Consider the following 20,885-nt stretch of genomic DNA (forward strand, 5'->3'; position numbering starts at 1 on the left):
ATGCAGCGGGCAGACTTCATCGAGCCCTCAGACAGCCCCTGGGCGGCACCAGTCGTCATGGTTCCGAAGAAGGGTGGCAAGCTGAGGTTCTTTGCGGACTACAGGTGGCTGAATGAGGTAACCAGGAAGGACTCATACCCCATACCACATATCGATGAGTCGCTGGACCTGGTTTAGGGGGTCCTCCTGGTTTTCCTCACGAGACCTTCGCAGTGGCTACTGGCAGGTACCCCTCTCCCCAGAGGCCAGAGCCAAAGCTGCATTCTCCACTAACAGAGGACACTGGCAGTTCAAGGTCCTGTGCTTCAGCCTGTGCAACGCCCCAGTTACTTTTGAGCATTTGATGGACAGGGTGCTGGATGGCATCCCCCGACAGCAGTGTCTGGTATACCTCGACGACATCCTGGCCCATGGCAGCCCTGGGGGCGCTACGGCGTGTGCTGGAGAGGGTGGCTGCCGCAGGTCTGAAGCTCCACCCCGAGAAGTGCCACTTCATGAGGAGAGAGGTGTGCTTTTTGGGTCACCGAGTGGAGAAGGAGGGGATCAGCACCATGGAGGACAAGGTGGGGGCTGTCAGAGACTGGCCCACACCCACCGACCAGTGTCAGCTAAAGAGCTTCCTGGGCCTTGCCTCGTACTACAGGAGGTTTGTACGGGGCTCCCCTGAACCGCCTGCTGCCGAAGGACAAGGCTTTCACTTTCAACACCCTGAAACGTGCACTGATCGAGGCCCCCGTGCTCGCCCCCCCTGACGTCACCTTGCCGCTTATCCTGGACACAGACGCGAGCAATGTGGGCATGGGTGGGGTGCTGGCCTAGGTGGGGCCAGATGGGGAGAGAGTGGTGGCGTACTTCAGAAAAAACATTTGACAAACATGAGCGCCGCTACTGTGTCACACGGCGGGAGCTCTTGGCTGTTGTGGCTTCCATCAAACACTTCAAGTACTACCTGGGTGGCCTGCCCTTTACTGTAAGGACTGACCACTCTGCTCTCCAGTGGCTCATGTCGTTCAGAGAGCCAGAGGGGCAGGTGGCACGCTGGTTGGAGGAGCTTCAGCCGTATGACTTCGCAGTGGTGCACAGGGCAGGGGCACGCCACTCCAACGCCGACGCCACGTCCCGTCGGCCCTGTACTGCAGACGGCTGCCGCCACTGTGAGCGGAGAGAGTGACGGGAGAGAGAGCTGTGTGCAGAGGGGGTCTGTGCCACAGTGTGTCGGGCGAGCGGGCCTGTCTACTGTGAGCTGCAAACTGTTGACGTGGCTGAATGGGGGCAGCAGCAGGGACGGGACACAGACCTACAGCCAGTGCTACAGTGGGTAGCGGCGCAGATGAGGCCACCATGGGAAGAGGTGACAGCGCTCTCACTCGCGACCAAAGGGTTGTGGTCAAAGTTTGAGAGACTGCAGCTGGCTGGTGGCGTGCTACAGCGGACATGGAAGGAGTCAGTTATGGGAGAGGAGAGGTGGCAGTTTTTGGTCCCAAAAGCATTGCGGGAGGCTGTGCTCCAGAGTACTCTTGGGGGGGGTGGAGACTGGACACTTTGGGGTCACAAAAACACTCCGCCGCCTCCGTCAGGGCTTTTACTGGGGGCAGCACAAGAGGGATGTGGAGGACTTTTGTCGCTGCTGTGACAACTGCACAGCGAGAAAGGGCCCCCCAGGCCACACTCATGCTCAGCTCCAACAGTTCCCAGTGGGGGCACCCATGGAGAGGGTGGGAGTGGATGTAGTTGGGCCGTTCCCCACCACAGACAGTGGAAACCGCTGGGACTATTTCACAAAATGGCCTATTGCCAAAAAATATATTTTATTACTAAATTGTTTACAAACAAAAATAATGCAAAGAAACTATGTTATAGCTTCCAAATATTTTTTAACTAGCATGTGGATGTCATGGACTGTCAGTGAATCTGAATTGGAGAGAGGTAACATTTCTTGGTCAGTTATATACCAATTTATGTATATTTTTTTGCATTCACAGCTGCTTCACCAGAAAGTGTAAACACCCTACTTGCATAGTGGTGATTTGATTTGCAACTTATTTCTTGTTCTTCTACTTGTTTTGAGGGAATCCAGCGCCACAGTCAAATGGCACCCTATTCACACAGCGCTATGTAGGAAATTGGGTGTCATTTGGGATTCAGCCTTAGCGTTTTTAGTTGGTGTACTGTAGGACCATCCATTGAATATCCAGTGGGGTGTTATGCTTAAATGTGTTCCTTGGTCTGTCATGTGTCCCTGTGTGTGTCACTGTCACCCAAAGACTGCTGGTGCCTTTCCCTTCTCCTTTCTCTTCAATCTGCATACATGCATACAAACATTGAATAATATCACTTTCTTCCCTCTCCTCAGGCTATAGACGGTGACTTTGGCACGTTTGGGACAGTGCGGTATTACTTCAGTGATGAGCCTGAACAGTAAGACACACCTAAATACACAGACTGAGATACCATATAAATGAACTCTCCTACCTTTTATCAAAGGGCATGATTGAATAGTATTTTAATTTAAATAAGTCTAATTTGTTGAATGCTGTGTATTGTTATTGTCCTGTCACATGCCTCTCCCCCAGGTTTTCATTGGACCCTGAGACAGGCTGGGTGCATCTGTGGGGCAATCTGGACTATGAGCTGATGCGTCGATTCACTCTGACCGTGCTGGCCCGGGACGGGGGTGGAGAGGAGACCACGGGCAGGCTGTGGGTCAACGTTCTGGATGTCAATGACAACACACCCCTTTTCCAGAAGGAGGCCTACATGGGCTCACTGAGAGAGAACGAACAGGCCGCGCAACAGGTGGCCCGAGTCAGGGTAGGTGAAGAAACACACATAAAACCACACAGACACACATAGACAGATGGACACAAGCACACACGGACACACACACATAGATAGACAGATAGACATAAACACACACACACACCAGGGCAGGATGAGGAGGGGGAGGTCTCAGTTGTGACACAAAGGATACACCCTGAGACCCATATCAAGTTGACTTTTGCTTTGATGTCATTTTTCTCTTCATTTTTACCCAAGCCGATTGATTGCCCTCTTCGATTTCAGATACACAGTTTAAGTGGAGCTTGTCTATGTGTGTGTGTGCATGCGCGTGTGTGTGTGCGCGCATGTGTCCATGCACACATACTGTGCCTTCGGAAAATATTCAGAACCCTTAACTTTATCTACATTTTGTTATGTTACAGCCTTAACCTAAAATTGATCACATAGTTGTTTTCCCTCATCAATCTACATACAATTCCCCATAATGACAAAGCAAAAACAGGTTTTCAGACATTTTTGCTAATTTATTACAAATAAAATCCGGAAATATCACAGTTTGTCCTTTAAAAGTTGTAGTTTGTGGCACTGGAGCTTTCGTGGTGCCGCGGAATCCTATGGCACATTATTTAAGTGCTAACCACTGGTACCATTAATGCTAGTTAGTGCTAGTTTGACTACCAGAGAGCATATTTGAGAAGCATTTGATAGTCTTCAATAGTGTCTGTACTAGAGAATTGAAAAAAAAAACATTTTTGTAAGAACATAGTAGATGGGACAATTTTCAGAAATGTTGCTCATTAATTGTATTAATATTATGGTGTTTCTATTCCAATTGTATAATTGTAGTCTAACCAATACCCAAACGGAGATTCGGTCAAAATAAAAATGTCATTGATTTATCAAGACCTGTCACCATACTTGTCTCAGAGCTGTGCAAAACGGTGTGAAATAGTTGTAGGCTATTGCTTCAAATCTTATTGCTTCTGACTTCAATATACTCTTTAAATAATTAAGACCTACAGCACTTTTAACAGCATATTACTCAACACAAGTGAGATTCAAGTTGCCTACAGTATATCAAAAAATATGACATGACTCTCCGTCAATAATTACATACAGAGGATTGGAGGATATTTCTGTAATTCAGTGATTTGGGGCGGCAGGTAGCCAAGCGGTTAGAAAGTTGGGCCAATAACCGATCGAATCCCCGAGCTGACAAGGTAAAAAACTTTTGTTCTGCCCCTGAACAAGGAAGTTAACCCACTGTTCCTAGGCCATCATTGTAAATGATAATTGGTTCTTAACTGACTTGCCTAATTAAATAAAAAAATAGAATCAAAATGATTCCATAGTAATTTGCTATGGATCCTTAACTAAATAAACATCGGCATTTTGAAAGACTACTTTTATAATTATTTTATTAACGAAAGCGGAAAGATGCCTCTCTTAGTTACATTGTTTTTGTTTGAATGTGCAGACTGGCACTCAGAACAGTGGGAATGTTTCCCTCGTCAGCACTTTATTAGTGCAATTCCCCTTAGTGTTGCTCTGTGCTACCCAGTGTGGTGGGTGACCACCCCCCCCTTTCCCTTCCTCCTCCTCCCTTCCCCATGGGCTAGGTCCCGTCTTCTGTGCGCGGCTCTGCGGACCATCCCATGCCCCCTGCTCTCGTGCTTTCAGTGGAAACAGCTGGAGAACTGCAAGGCAATCCCATTGTGCGCCACTCGGGAGCCATGACCAATATGACCAATATATAATCTCCTGCTAATAACAGGGTTAATAACATATCTGTGAGAATATCCAAGGGGTTTTTATATCATTCTAAATGAACAAGAAAAATAATAATAATCGCTTTGTGTAAAAAATAATTTTTTGGAGATGTTTTTGTTTTCAAATCACGTAAAATGAGCGAGAAAAGGGCCATTCTTGAACACGGAGTAAGACATTGTTACTAATTTGTAAATAAAGCTAGTTTGTTATTTCAAATTCTTAATTTATATTTTTAGAGGGGGAGAAAACAAAACCTACAGTCATCTCAGGGGTCTCCCAGTTGAGGCCAGCACAGGTATTGAACCAGCATCTGTAGCAACACTGCTTGTACGCCTGTGCAGTGTCTTAGACCGATGCACCATTCAGGCGCTGTACAATGTGATGGATCAGGAGTGGGCTACACTAGAGCAAAATAATCCTAACACAATTAAATAATAAAAACTAGTGTAACAACTGTGTAACAACAGTTTTAGTAAGTAATACTGAAATTGTGCACAATTAACCGTTTCTATTTAGGTTTATGCCGCCCATTCATTGTCATTTAGAGTTACAAAAGTAATAATCAGTGCTCTAACTCCCCCTTGCCCTGGTCTGTAGCAATTAAGTGGTGACGCAGGGTACAGTACTAAACCACAAATTACCTCTAAATACCGCAGCATAATCGCAAAACTTTTATAGGAGCAACCACTGGAAGTATTCAGACACTTTACTCAGTACTTTCTTGAAGCACCTTTGGCAGCGATTACTGCATTGAGTATTCTTGGGTATGACGCTGCAAGTTTGGCACATCTGTATGGGAGTTTTTCCCATTCTTTTCTGCAGATCCTTAAGCTCTGTCAGGTTGGATGGGGAGCGATGCTGCACAGCAATTTTCAGTTCTCTCCAGAGATGTTCGATTGGGTTCAATTCCGGGCTCTGGCTGGGCCACTCAAGGACATTCAGAGACTTCTGTGTTGTCTTGGCTGTGTGCTTAGAGTCGTTGTCCTGGAAGGTGAACCTTCGCCCCAGTCCAAGGTCCTGAGCACTCTGGAGTATCCCACATCCCACAGCATGATGCTGCCACCACCATGCTTCACCGTAGGGATTGTTCCCGGTTTCCTCCAGACGTGGCTCTTGGCATTCAAATCAAATCAAATCAAATCAAATCAAATTTTATTTGTCACATGCACATGGTTAGCAGATGTTAAATGCGAATGTAGCGAAATGCTTGTGCTTCTAGTTCCGACAATGCAGTGATAACCAACAAGTAATCTAACTAACAATTCCAAAACTACTGTCTTATACACAGTGTAAGGGGATAAGGAATATGTACATAAGGATATATGAATGAGTGATGGTACAGAGCAGCATGCAGTAGATGGTATCGAGTACAGTATATACATATGAGATGAGTGTGTAGACAAAGTAAACAAAGTGGCATAGTTAAAGTGGCTAGTGATACATGTGTTACATAAGGATGCAGTCGATGATGTAGAGTACAGTATATACATATGCATATGAGATGAATAATGTAGGGTAAGTAACATTATATAAGGTAGCATTGTTTAAAGTGGCTAGTGATATATTTACATAATTCCCATCAATTCCCATTATTAAAATGGCTGGAGTTGGGTCAGTGTCAATGACAGTGTGTTGGCAGCAGCCACTCACTGTTAGTGGTGGCTGTTTAACAGTCTGATGGCCTTGAGATAGAAGCTGTTTTTCAGTCTCTCGGTCCCAGCTTTGATGCACCTGTACTGACCTCGCCTTCTGGATGATAGCGGGGTGAACAGGCAGTGGTTCGGGTGGTTGATGTCCTTGATGATCTTTATGGCCTTCCTGTAACAACGGGTGGTGTAGGTGTCCTGGAGGGCAGGTAGTTTGCCCCGGTGATGCGTTGTGCAGTCCTCACTACCCTCTGGAGAGCCTTACGGTTGAGGGCGGAGCAGTTGCCGTACCAGGCGGTGATACAGCCCGCCAGGATGCTCTCGATTGTGCATCTGTAGAAGTTTGTGAGTGCTTTTGGTGACAAGCCGAATTTCTTCAGCCTCCTGAGGTTGAATAGGCGCTGCTGCGCCTTCTTCACGACGCTGTCAGTGTGAGTGGACCAATTCAGTTTGTCTGTGATGTGTATGCCGAGGAACTTAAAACTAGCTACCCTCTCCACTACTGTTCCATCGATGTGGATAGGGGGTGTTCCCTCTGCTGTTTCCTGAAGTCCACAATCATCTCCTTAGTTTTGTTGACGTTGAGTGTGAGGTTATTTTCCTGACACCACACTCCGAGGGCCCTCACCTCCTCCCTGTAGGCCGTCTCGTCGTTGTTGGTAATCAAGCCTACCACTGTTGTGTCGTCCGCAAACTTGATGATTGAGTTGGAGGCGTGCGTGGCCACGCAGTCGTGGGTGAACAGGGAGTACAGGAGAGGGCTCAGAACGCACCCTTGTGGGGCCCCCGTGTTGAGGATCAGCGGGGAGGAGATGTTGTTGCCTACCCTCACCACCTGGGGGCGGCCCGTCAGGAAGTCCAGTACCCAGTTGCACAGGGCGGGGTCGAGACCCAGGGTCTCGAGCTTGATGACGAGCTTGGAGGGTACTATGGTGTTGAATGCTGAGCTGTAGTCGATGAACAGCATTCTCACATAGGTATTCCTCTTGTCCAGGTGGGTTAGGGCAGTGTGCAGTGTGGTTGAGATTGCATCGTCTGTGGACCTATTTGGGCGGTAAGCAAATTGGAGTGGGTCTAGGGTGTCAGGTAGGGTGGAGGTGATATGGTCCTTGACTAGTCTCTCAAAGCACTTCATGATGACGGAAGTGAGTGCTACGGGCGGTAGTCGTTTAGCTCAGTTACCTTAGCTTTCTTGGGAACAGGAACAATGGTGGCCCTCTTGAAGCATGTGGGAACAGCAGACTGGTATAGGGATTGATTGAATATGTCCGTAAACACACCGGCCAGCTGGTCTGCACATGCTCTGAGGGCGCGGCTGGGGATGCCGTCTGGGCCTGCAGCCTTGCGAGGGTTAACACGTTTAAATGTCTTACTCACCTCGGCTGCAGTGAAGGAGAGACCGCATGTTTCCGTTGCAGGCCGTGTCAGTGGCACTGTATTGTCCTCAAAGCGGGCAAAAAAGTTATTTAGTCTGCCTGGGAGCAAGACATCCTGGTCCGTGACTGGGCTGGATTTCATCTTATAGTCCGTGATTGACTGTAGACCCTGCCACATGCCTCTTCAGGCCAAAGAGTTCGACCTTGGTTTCATCAGACCAGAGAATCTTGTTTCTCGGGGTATGAGAGTCCTTTAGGTGCCTTTTGGCAAACTCCAAGCATGCTGTCATGCACCTTTTACTAAGGAGTGGCTTCCGTCTGGCCACACTACCATAAAAGCCTGATTGTTGGAGTCCTGCAGAGATGGTAGTCCTTCTGGAAGGTTCTCCCATCTCCACAGAGGAACTCTAGAGCTCTGCCAGAGTGGCCATCAAATTGTTGGTCTCCTCCCTGACCAAGGCCCTTCTCCCCCGATTGCTCAGTTTGGCCGGGCAGCCAGCTTGGTGGCGCCAAACTTCTTTCATTTAAGAATGATGGAGGCCACTGTGTTCTTAGGGACCTTCAATGCTGCAAACATATTTTGTAACATTCCCCAGATTTGTGCCCCGACACAATCCTGTCTCGGAGCTCTACGGACAATTCCTTAGACCTCATGGCTTGGTTTTTGCTCTGACATGCACTCTTAATTGAACTGTGGGACCTAATATAGACTGGTGTGTGCCTTTTCAAATCATGTCCAATATTTTGAATTGAATTTGAATTTACCCAAGGTGGACTCTAATTGAGTTGTAGAAACATCTCATGGATGATCAATGGAAACAGGATGTACCTGAGCTCAAATTCGAGTGTACATTTTCAGCCTATTCCCCATTTAGTGCTTTACCTTTGGGTCATCCTATTCCCTATTTAGTGCACCACTTTTGACCTTGGTTAAAAGTAGTAAAAGTAGTAAAATGGCATATATAAGTAGTGCACTAAATAGGGAGTAGGATGGCATTTGGGACTTGGCACAGCTCAGCATGTTTCAGGGTCTCCCGCCGTGCTTTATTTGCCCTGTGTGTGTGTGTGTGTGTGTGTGTGTGTGTGTGTGTGTGTGTGTGTGTGTGTGTGTGTGTGTGTGTGTGTGTGTGTGTGTGTGTGTGTGTGTGTGTGTGTGTGTGTGTGTGTGTGTGTGTGCACGTGCGGGAATGTGTATGTGAGCTGGGACTGAACGGTCTATTTGCTGTATTTGATTAGACGGAGCTAACCTTAAACACTGGCTATTAATATGATGCCTGAGAGAAATAAGGAAGCCAGCAAGTGGAAATTGTGCGTGTCAGCGATTATGGATTTGCCAATGACCAGACCCCCAAACCTCTGAAAACCCTGAATCTAAGAGAGAGAGAGCAAGCGGTACTGTGAACCCAAAAGGAAAGGAGTGAGAGATGATGGGGTAGGGGATACTGTGACACAAAGCACACAACATATTTTCTCCCTTTCAGCCCCACACACAGCATCCCTTTCTCAGTACAAATAATGCCTTTTCTTTGCCTCCCAGAGTCTCTGTTTCCCTGCTTCCGTCTCTCCTTTCCTCTCCCTCTCTTTTCCTCCTCCTCCTCTCTTTGTTTATCTTTCACACCTCTCAGTTGGTTGGAGGGTTATCCCTTATCATAAAGTATTTGAAGAGAGAGTGAGCAAGAGAGAGCGAGAGAGAGGTGCGAAGGTGAGCAAGTTAGATTAAGAGGTATAGAGATGGGCCCTAGGAAGTTCCAATGACTGTTAATGCCTCAGGATTAATATTATATCCATTCCAGCTGTAGTTCTGAGTGTTATTGTTGTTTGCATTAATTTAGAATGGGAGAGAGAGAGAGAGAGAGAGAGAGAGAGAGAGAGAGAGAGAGAGAGAGAGAGAGAGAGAGAGAGAGAGAGAGAGAGAGAGACACACACACACATTGGCATGGGACATTCACAATTCTGGCTGTTCCCTGTTTGCTCTGCTGCTTCGCTGGTGTTCATTCAATATTAAATATGCAGTCCAGGATCTTAAGAACAGCGTAACGTATAGTTCAGATTGGATTCGTAACAGATCATGCGAATTGCACCCCAAAAAGTTGATCACGTAGTATACAATTTGATGGCATAGTGCACATAAAACAGGGACCACTTTTGGCTTGTGAGCACCACTCTCAAAACTACTGGCTGAAATTGTACAAAGTTTGAGAGTTCATCTTTAACACTGGTATGCTAATAATGGGCCTAAATTCTAATCTACCCAATAACACACTACTGACAGCCTGCTGTTTTATCCACAGGCTTTAACACTGTAACACTGATACTGTACCATCTGTGCATCCAAACTCCTACAAACATTGTCTGTCTCATTCAAGTGTAATAATTTTATCACTCACTCACTCACTCACTCACTCACTCACTCACTCACTCACTCACTCACTCACTCACTCTTTCTCTACCTCCCTCTCCAAATCCCCTCCCCCTCGCCCTCTCCTCTCCACCGCTCCTCTTCCTCTATCCCCCCTCTCTTTTCTCCCTGTCAAATTGAAATAGAAACGGCTTTATTGGTATGACAAACATTGAGTGAATATTGCCAACACATCAATGTTACAACTGCACTTGAGTTAAATACATTGTAATAACAAAATTCTAAAAATAATAACTTGTAATCACTATCTTTCTCTCTCAGGCAACAGATGAGGACTCTCCCCCTAACAACTTCCTGACCTACACCCTCACATCAGTGTCTGCGTTCCGTGGTTACTTCAGAATCAACATGGTGGAGGGCTACGCAGGTCAGCATACACGCACAGGCACACGCATACATGCAAATAAACACAGACATATGCACACATTGAATTTATACTTGTTTTGAGTAATCTCAATACCTTCAACAAAACCTTTACCAATTTATATTTTTGTCCGGCCATAATGCACATTTACATTTGACATTTTAGTCATTGTCCAGAGCGACATACACTTAATGCATTTATCCTAAGATGTCTAGGTGGGACAACCACATATCTAGGCTTCCATCCAATTGGGACAGATTTTAATGTGAATACTCTAGAATCCTCTTGAAGAAAATATGAAAATTTTCCCACTCGTGATGTATTTCCACCAAATTGATTTTCTTGTGGATAAAAATCAATGCGTGATGATGTAGTGCACACAAAATGCAATTATTCACTTACAGTGGGGCAAAAAAGTATTTAGTCAGCCACGAATTGTGCAAGTTCTCCCACTTAGAAAGATGAGAGTGGCCTGTAATTGTCATCATAGGTACACTTCAACTATGACAGCCAAAATGAGAAAAATTCCAGAAAATCACATTGTTGGACTTGTAATGGATTTATTTGCAAATTATGGTGGAAAATAAGTATTTGGTTAATAACAAAAGTGTATCTCAATACTTTGTTATATACCCTTTGTTGTCAATGACAGAGGTCAAACGTTTTCTGTAAGTCTTCACAAGGTTTTCACACACTGTTGCTGGTATTTTGGCCCATTCCTCCATGCAGATCTCCTCTAGAGCATTGATGTTTTGGGGCTGTTGCTGGGCAACACGGACTTTCAACTGCCTCCAAAGATTTTCTATAGGGTTGAGATCTGGAGACTGGCTAGGCCACTCCAGGACCTTGAAATGCTTCTTACGAAGCCACTCCTTCGTTGCCCGGGCGGTGTTTTTGGGATCATTGTCATGCTGAAAGACCCAGCCACGTTTCATCTTCAATGCCCTTGCTGGTGGAAGGAGGTTTTCACTCAAAATCTCACGATACATGGCCCCATTCATTCTTTCCTTTACACGGATCAGTCGTCCTGGTCCCTTTGCAGAAGAACAGCCCCAAAGCATGATGTTTCCACCCCCATGCTTCACAGTAGGTATGGTGTTCTTTGGATGCAACTCAGCATTCTTTGTCCTCTAAACACGACGAGTTGAGTTTTTACCAAAAAGTTATATTTTGGTTTCATCTGACCATATGACATTCTCGCAATCTTCTTCTGGATCATCCAAATGCTCTCTAGCATACTTCAGACACGTCTGGCACTGCAGGATTTGAGTCCCTGGCGGCGTAGTGTGTTACTGATGGTAGGCTTTGTTACTTTGGTCCCAGCTCTCTGCAGGTCATTCACTAGGTCCCCCTGTGTGGTTCTGGGATTTTTGCTCACCGTTCTTGTGATCATTTTGCATGGAGCCCCAGATCGAGGGAGATTATCAGTGGTCTTGTATATCTTCCATTTCCTAATAATTGCTCCCACAGTTGATTTCTACAAACCAAGCTGCTTACCTATTGCAGATTCAGTCTTCCCAGCCTGGTGCAGGTCTACAATTTTGTCTCTGGTGTCCTTTGACAGCTCTTTGGTCTTGGCCATAGTGGAGTTTGGAGTGTGACTGTTTGAGGTTGTGGACGGGTGTCTTTTATACGGATAACAAGTTCAAACAGCTGCCATTAATACAGGTAACGAGTGGAGGACAGAGGAGCCTCTTAAAGAAGAAGTTACAGGTCTGTGAGAGCCAGAAATCTTGCTTGTTTGTAGGTGACCAAATACTTATTTTCCACCATCATTTGCAAATAAATAAATTTAAAATCCTACAATGTGATTTTTTGGATTTTATTTCTCATTTTGTCTGTCATAGAAGTGTACCTATGATTAAAATTACACGCCTCTCTCATCTTTTTAAGTGGGTGACTAAATACTTCTTTGCCACACTGTAAGTTTTCATGTTCCGAATAAAAATCTAAATTTCAATAGTTTTCCATCTCATTTTTAACTCTAACAATAGTTTTGTCACAACAACTTTTGCCTTTAATTTGTATTTTAATTTGTATTTAGCTCGAGGATTCGGTTACTAGTCCAACGCTCTAACCGCTAGACTACCCTGCCGCCCTAAATAACATGTGCCTACTCTGTCTGGTTTTGGTATATACGCTCTAGCCAACAGCTTGTAAATACAGCATAGCTAGGCTGTGCGGGTATGATGAAATTATTGTCGATTAGAGCGAGAATATTTTTTATTTGTCAAATGGCAGTCAAGAATCTATCATCATGTCAGCAGAATAAGACCCTCAATATTTATTGGAAAGGAGCATCAAGATCAAAGCGCACTTCACCATCCTGTGGAGTTCATCTTATTTCATCTGTAGCCTAATAAACTGCTTGCTTTCCAAGTCGTAGTGGGAGGACCACACACCATGTCATTGCGTGACTCCAAGTGTAAGGGGTGCGTAATCAGTGGCAGGGAAGTCAGACGCATGAGAGCAGAACTTGGTAATAGCCGGAGCAGTTTAATAGCAAAACCCACGGCATAAAAATAACAAGAATAGTTGGGTACAAAAACCTGTCACGCACCGAACAACACGTGCACAAGCACTTACAATAAACAATCCTACACAAAGACATGGGGGGTGCAGAGGGTTAAATACACAACAAATGTTTGAGGGAATTGAAACCATGTGTGAGGAAAAACAAGACAAAACACATGGAAAATGAAAAGTGGATCGATGATAGCTAGAGACCGCTGAGCGGCGCCCGAACATGGAGAAGACCCGATTTCTGCTGAAGACCTGCCTGTTTTCATCACAGCTGTGGTGATTGTTTTTTATATGGTATGACTTTACTGACATAAAAACTGTGGATGGAAACATGGTTAGTCTAAGTACATTTTTCTTAAATTCAGCAGCTCTCAGCTGTGGGTTTATTTAAAATACTATTTGAAGATGTTGGTTTTCGGAAGATGGGCAGGGACTATGCTGTCCTAGCTTCAGGGGGAAGCTGGTTCCATCATTGGGGTGCATGGACAGAAAATGTTTTCCCTGGGCTTTGTATGGTTGGGAGAGCCAAGAGACCAGAAGTGGCAGAACGGAGTACTCAGGTTGGGGTGTACGGTTTGAGCATAGCATGAAGGTAGGGTGGGGCAGTTCCTCTTGCTGCTCCGTAGGCAAGTACAGTGGTCTTGTAGTGGATGCAAGCTTTGATTGGAAGCTAGTAGATTGTGCAGAGGAGAGGAGTGACATGGAAGAACTTGGGAATGATGGACACCAGGTGGCTTGTGACGTTCTGGATGAGTTTTGGGAATCTCAGACGATACGAATGAGAGGTTGAACAGGCTAGTAATAGGGGTTGCAACAATTTCGGCAGATCATTTTAAAAAGAGAGGGTCCAGATTGTCTAGCCCGGCTGAACATCAGCTATCTGGATTTGGGTGAAGGGGAAATGGGGCCGCTTGGGCGAGTTGCTGTGGGGAGTGCAGGGCTTTTGACCGGGGTAAGGGTAGCCATGTGGAAAGCATGGTCAGCCGTGCAAAAATGCCTTTTGAAATGCTCAATTATAGTGGATTTATCGGTGGTGACAGTGTTTCCTAGCCTCAGTGCAGTGGGCAGCTGGGAGGAGGTGCTCATATTCTCCATGGACTTTACAGTGTCCCAGAACTTTGAGTTTGTGCTACAGGATGCAAATTTCTGCTTGAAAAAGCTAGCCTTAGCTTTCCTAACTGCCTGTGTATATTTGTTCCTGACTTCCCTGAAAAGTTGCATATCATGCTAATTCGATACTATCATTCGATGCTATCAGGCTATTCAATGCTAATGCACAATGCCACAGGATGTGTTTGTGCTGGTCAAGGGCATTCAGGTCTGGAGAGAACCAAGGGCTATACTTGTTCCTGTTCTACATTTTTTGAAAGGAGCATGCTTTATTTAAGATGGTGAGGAAGGCACTTTTAAAGAATGACCAGGCATCCTCTACTGACGGGATGAGGTCAATATCCTTCCAGGATACCCGGGCCAGGTCGATTAGGAAGGCCTGCACGCTGAAGTGTTTTAGGGAGCGTTTGACAGTGATGAGGGGTGGTCGTTTGACTGGAGACCCATTACGGATGCAGTCAATGAGGCAGTGATCTCTGAGATCTTGGTTGAAAACAGGTGTATTTGGAGGGCAAGTTGGTTATGATGATATCTATGAGTGTGCCCATGTTTACCAATTTGGTGTTGTACCTGGTAGGTTCATCGATAATTTGTGAGAGATCGAGGGCATCAAGCTTAGATTGTAGGATGGCCGGGGTGTTAAGCATGTCCCAGTTTAGGTCACCTAGCAGCACTAGCTCTGAAGATAGATGGGGGGCAATCAGTTCACATACAGTGTCCAGGCCACAGCTGGAGGCAGAGGGTGGTCTATAGCAAGTGGCAACGGTGAGAGACTTGTTTCTGGAAAGGTGGATTTTTAAAAGCAGAAGCTCGAATTGTTTGGGTACAGACCTGGATAGTAAGACAGAACTCTGCAGGGTATCTCTGCAGTAGATTGCATCACCGCCCCCTCTGGCAGTTCTCTCTGGTTGGAAAATGTTATAGTTAGGGATGTAAATTTCATGGTTTTTGGTGGTCTTCCTGAGCCAGGGTTCAGACACGGCTAGGACATCCGGGTTGGCAGAGTGTGCTCGGGCAGTGAATAAAACAAACTTAGGGAGGAGGCTTCTAATGTTAATATGCATGAAACTAAGGCCTTTTGGTTACAGAAGTCAGCAAATTATTGCGCCTGGGGAATGGGAGTGGAGCTAGGCACTGCAGGGCTTGGATTAACCTCCACATCACCAGAGGAACAAAGGAGGAGTATGATAAGGGTACGGCTAAAGGCTAAAATGACTTTTCATCTAGTACGTTCAGATCAGAGAGTGAAAGTAGCAGATTTCTGGGCACTGTAGAATAGATTCAAAACATAATGTACAGACAAAGGTATGGTAGGATGTGGATACAGTGAGGGTAAACCTGTGCATAGAGTGACGATGAAAGAGATATTGTCCCTAGAAATATCAAATCAAATCAAATTTTATTTGTCACATACACATGGTTAGCAGATGTTAATGCGAGTGTAGCGAAATGCTTGTACTTCTAGTTCCGACAATGCAGTAATAACCAACAAGTAATCTAACTAACAATTCCAAAACTACTGTCTTATACACAGTGTGAGGGGTTAAAGAATATGTACATAAAGATATATGAATGAGTGATGGTACAGAGCAGCATAGGCAAGATACAGTAGATGGTATCGAGTACAGTATATACGTATGAGATGAGTATGTAAACAAAGTGGCTAGTGATACATGTATTACATAAGGATGCAGTCGATGATATAGAGTACAGTATATACGTATGCATATGAGATGAATAATGTAGGGTATGTAACATTATATAAGGTAGCATTGTTTAAAGTGGCTAGTGACATATTTTACATAATTTCCCATTATTAAAGTGGCTGGAGTTGAGTCAGTGTCAGTGTCAGTTTGTTGGCAGTAGCCACTCAATGTTAGTGGTGGCTGTTTAACAGTCTGATGGCCTTGAGATAGAAGCTGTTTTTCAGTCTCTCGGTCCCAGCTTTGATGCACCTGTACTGACCTCGCCTTCTGGATGATAGCGGGGTGAACAGGCAGTGGCTCGGGTGGTTGTTGTCCTTGATGATCTTTATGGCCTTCCTGTAACATCGGGTGGTGTAGGTGTCCTGGAGGGCAGGTAGTTTGCCCCCGGTGATGCGTTGTGCAGACCTCACTACCCTCTGGAGAGCCTTACGGTTGTGGACGGAGCAGTTGCCGTACCAGGCGGTGATACAGCCCGACAGGATGCTCTCGATTGTGCATCTGTAGAAGTTTGTGAGTGCTTTTGGTGACAAGCCAAATTTCTTCAGCCTCCTGAGGTTGAAGAGGCGCTGCTGCGCCTTCTTCACGACACTGTCTGTGTGAGTGGACCAATTCAGTTTGTCTGTGATGTGTATGCCGAGGAACATAACACTTGCTAGCCTCTCCACTACTGTTCCATCGATGTGGATAGGGGGGTGTTCCCTCTGCTGTTTCCTGAAGTCCACAATAATCTCCTTAGATTTGTTGACATTGAGTGCGAGGTTATTTTCCTGGCACCACACTCCGAGGGCCCTCACCTCCTCCCTGTAGGCCGTCTCGTCATTGTTGGTAATCAAGCATACCACTGTTGTGTCGTCCGCAAACATTTAAACCAGGTGATGTCACCGCATGTGTGGTAGGTGGAACTAAAGTGTTAAATGAGGCGTATTGAGCAGTGCTCGAGGCTCTACAGTGAAAAACGACAATAAATACTAACCAAAACAGCAATGGACAAGGCATATTGACGTTAGCGAGAGGCATGCGTAGCCGAGTGATCATAGGAGTCCAGTGAGTGGCTTCAGGCAGCTTGCGGGCCGGGGCTAACAAGCTAACAGAAGGGCCTTGGAAGGATGTCATGACGGAAGAAAGTCTGTTGTGGCCCCCTCGTGCTATGACATCGGCAGACAGATCTGCAGGGCTCTGTGTGGTAAACCAGTTCAATTGGCAGAATAGGTATAGTTGCCAAAGAATTTGTCTGGTGGACCTCTTAAGCTAACAGTCCGATGTGCTCTGGACAGCTAGCAGGCCGTGGCTAGCATGCTCGCAGGTGGGATTTCCGATGGCGGAGCCAGTTGAGAAAAACCCCATCGGGCGAATCATGTCTGTGTTCCAGTCGTGATGAGTCGGCGGGGGTCCAAGCCAGTTGGCAAAAAGAGGTGTCGTAGCCCAAGTAGTGGCTGATGGACCTCTTTGGCTAGCCGGGAGATGGGGCTTGCAATAATAGCTCCAGGCTAATTGGTTATTGCTTCGGGACAGTGTCGTTATCCAGGAGTGGCCACAAGCTAGCTGCGATGATCCAGGTGAAGAAAAAAAGGTTCAGAGCTTGCGGTAGGAATCCGGAGATATGGAGAAAAATAAGTCTGATTTTCTCTGGTTTGAGTCGGGCTGTTATGAGTGGCTGATGACCACTAGCAGTGGCTAGCTGACTACTAGCTAGTTAGCTGGCGAGCATCTGTTGGGGTTTCCGTTCAGGCGACGGTTCAGAAGAAGGATCAACAGGGCTCCTCCGTATGGTGGGTATAGTAGCCAAAGTATGGTGCTGTACAACGTGACTGGTCAGGAGTAGGCCTAGGCTACTAAGTGACTGCGAGTGAAGAGCAAACATGATGTGGAGTTCCAGAGCTCACAGGTGTGCCTGGCATGGATCTCATTCCGCTCCCTCTTCAACGCTTCATTCTCACCCTGACTCGCTCTGACAATGACAAGTGACTCGCTGGACCAATACATCAGCTGTCGCACGTATCTCTGCCCTCAGAGAATGTTTCTCTTTCTGCTGGTCTGCATTCAGTGACTTGAATCTCGGTCTTCCAAGTTTGAATCTGATCCATGTGCATCAGAACAAAATATTCCTAACATTTCCAAATAAAAATCTGATTGATTTATCAAGACTCGCCCCCATGCTCTGTCATTCAGTGATATTCCCATAGTAATGTGTTATGGATCCATCCAAATGTGGTTAGAAAACAGTGTATTTGGTGGGCTATGCAAAAGAGATGAGAGAAGTGACATGCCTCGCAAACATCCATTAATACATTTCAAGTCCCTAAACTCAGCAAGAGTCTATTTTCCTGCTGATAGTTGAAATAAACAACTGCATTTTGAAAGTGTTTTTTTCATTATTTTATTAACGAAAGCATGTTGAAGCATGTTGATGAACAATACTGTATGCTTTATCCGACATTGTGCAGGTTGCATAAGGTTTGGAGTTAGAAATGTAAAACTTTATAGTACTTAATACATTTTAAGTCGGGATGATTTGTTTCACCTATCTAGCCGAGCTGTTAGACTATCCTTTTGTAAAGGTATGACAAGTCTATTGTCCTGCTAATAGCCCATCATGGAAACGTTGTTTGCAGAATTCACAGCCTGCTGAACTTGTGAAAAACAAAATGCCTCCAGCTGTCTATCACTACTGTCAATACAAACACACTGATTCAGACTCTCTAGTTCAACTGTATATCATGGTGAACCCTGCTCGCAGCGCCAACTGTTAGGTTCTAAATAAACACAGTAAAAACTGACGGACGACTAATAAAGCTGAAACCAAGTTTATTCACCCACTGTTTCACACAGCTGCATATGACAAAGACATGTTCCCACCAGCATACGTATTTATACCCCCTTTAGGTGGAGTCGTCTCCTTTTCTCTAAACATTACATATTTGTTGCTAGGCAGGAAGTTATGTGATGTGGGTAATAAACTGTTTCTTCTCCTTTCATGAGACCTGACCTTTACCTCGGCCCCCATTCTTCTCTAATCCACAGCTGTCCACCCTTATCAGTGACCGCAACCATGTGATTGCCTTTTCCCTTACTTAGTAACTCTGGTGTAGCATGTATTTCAAATTACAACCCAACACATTGTATAGAGAGAATAGGAGAGGTCCTAGAACCGAGTTCTGGGGGACACCTGTAGTGAGATAATGTTGTGCAGACACAGATCGTCTCCACGAGCGGACAGCAGTTCACACACCAAGTAGGCTACTGGGAAGACAGCTACTTAAAGTAGATGGCCATAGCTAGCAAAAAGATAAACAGATAAAACAGATAAGACAAAAATTATACTTATCACTCCAGGAGTCCTCTAGCTATAGATTGAAGCACATTCATTTTGGTATTTGGCAATTAACATTATTAGCAGTTCTACATTAGGAGTTGTACATTGTTTTAATGTAACCAAAATATAAAGTTGCTGTATTATCTCTCTCTCTCTCGTCCTGTCCTGTCCTCAGTGATCAGTGTGAACAGCCCTCTGGACTACGAGATGGTCCCTGAAGGAATGATCTACCTGACTGTGATGGCTAAAGACGGCGGGAACCCATCCCTTAACAGCAGTGTCTCTGTCACCGTTGAGCTGTTTGTCAGTACATCACCCAACTTTATGCTTTCTAATGGTTTCAACCAACACTCATGCATGCAACAATCATGTAGGTTTCATCCAACACTCACTGACTTCACTTTGAATTGATCCCAATCCTGTCATGTACTACTGTTACAAACAGGTTAAGGATTAGCTATTTTTATTCAATTTTCACCTAAAATGACATACGCAAATCTAACTGCCTGTAGCTCAGGCCCTGAAGCAAGGATATGCATATTCTTGGTAGCATTTGAAGTTTATGGAAATGTGAAAGGAATGTAGTAGTGTATATAACACAATAGAGCTGGGAAAAGATAATACAAAGAAAATAACAACACATTTTTTGTATTCTTTTTGTACCATCATCTTTTAAATGCATGAGAAAGGCCATAATATATGATTCCAGCCAGGTGAAATTTAGATTTTGCCCACTAGATGGCTGACCCAATGAACCATTTCATTTCTGTTAAAAATGTTGTGCCAAGGCTGCCCAAATTAGCCTAATTTGTTTATTAATAACTTTTCCATGTTAAATATTATGCGCTCTCCTCAAACAATAGCATGTTGTTCTTTCACTGTAATAGCTACTGTAAATTGGACAGTGCAGTTAGATTAACAAGAGTTTAAGCTTTCTGCCAATATCAGATGTCCTGGGAAATTGTCTTGTTACTTACAACCTCATGCTAATCTCATTAGCCTACTTTAGCTCAACCGATCCATGGAAGGGACACCAATCCCGAAAAAGTTTTAATTAAAGATTTGCCACTTTTATAATACATTTTGGTAATACATTTTTTTTTGTTTACACACTCCAGGTTATGTCATACATGATGGATCATTAGCTTCCCTACAGAAAATACACTAACTTTCATACATCTAGATTGCCGGGCGGGTAGGCGGGGTGTGGAGTCAGAGACAGCAGTGGGGTCAAACTGTACAACCCAGTTTTTACATTTGAATATAAAAATATATATTTTTCATGCAAAACTACACTCAATATTATCTCTGGGACCCTCAGGATGACAAATCAGAGCAAGATTACGGAATCTAAGTACAGTATTTACCTTCAGAGGTGAAAACCAGTTGCCGTGATGAAAGTGTTTTGTTGTTTGTCGCAATTTCCACAAACAATAGCACTGTCTTTCTTTTCTGTAATAGCTACTGCAAATTGGACACTGTAGTTAGATTATGTCCCAGAAAGTTGGCTGTTATAATGTTATAATATATAATGTTTTTTAGTCACATTATGAGATATTGAGCAACAACCGTCCTGGTTTAGGGACACCGATTCCGTAGTATATGTTAACTATGAGTACAATCTAAAGAGCCCTAAACATTTCACTCAACTCCGCAAAAGCAGTGACGGAGCATCGTTTTTACATTTAGTTCTACGTACTTTTGTGTTGCTCAAATTTTGTAACGGACCGTATACGACCCTACGTCACTCTGTTTAAGTGTGTGTAGCGGCCTACACTGTTCTGGGGTGAAGTTTCCACTTGCTACTGATCCAGCATCAGCTTCCCCTCCCCAATCCTGACCTTGACCATTAGCGGGGAAAATGCAAAACTGCCATC

General features: G+C 44.9%; 1 protein-coding gene across 1 annotated transcript in view; it reads left to right on the top strand.

Moving 5' to 3' along the window:
* The window catches only part of LOC118363666 (cadherin-23-like), a 544,503-nt gene that overhangs the window by 311,356 nt on the left and 212,262 nt on the right, over nt 1–20,885 (top strand). The window contains exons 14-17 of the mRNA XM_052486131.1: nt 2,354–2,418; nt 2,574–2,811; nt 10,254–10,359; nt 19,184–19,311. Of these exons, the coding sequence (XP_052342091.1) occupies nt 2,354–2,418; nt 2,574–2,811; nt 10,254–10,359; nt 19,184–19,311 (537 nt within the window). The remainder of the gene's footprint in view (nt 1–2,353; nt 2,419–2,573; nt 2,812–10,253; nt 10,360–19,183; nt 19,312–20,885) is intronic.

Source organism: Oncorhynchus keta, chromosome 3 (assembly GCF_023373465.1).
Source record: "Oncorhynchus keta strain PuntledgeMale-10-30-2019 chromosome 3, Oket_V2, whole genome shotgun sequence".
NCBI classification, from domain to species: Eukaryota; Metazoa; Chordata; class Actinopteri; order Salmoniformes; family Salmonidae; genus Oncorhynchus; species Oncorhynchus keta.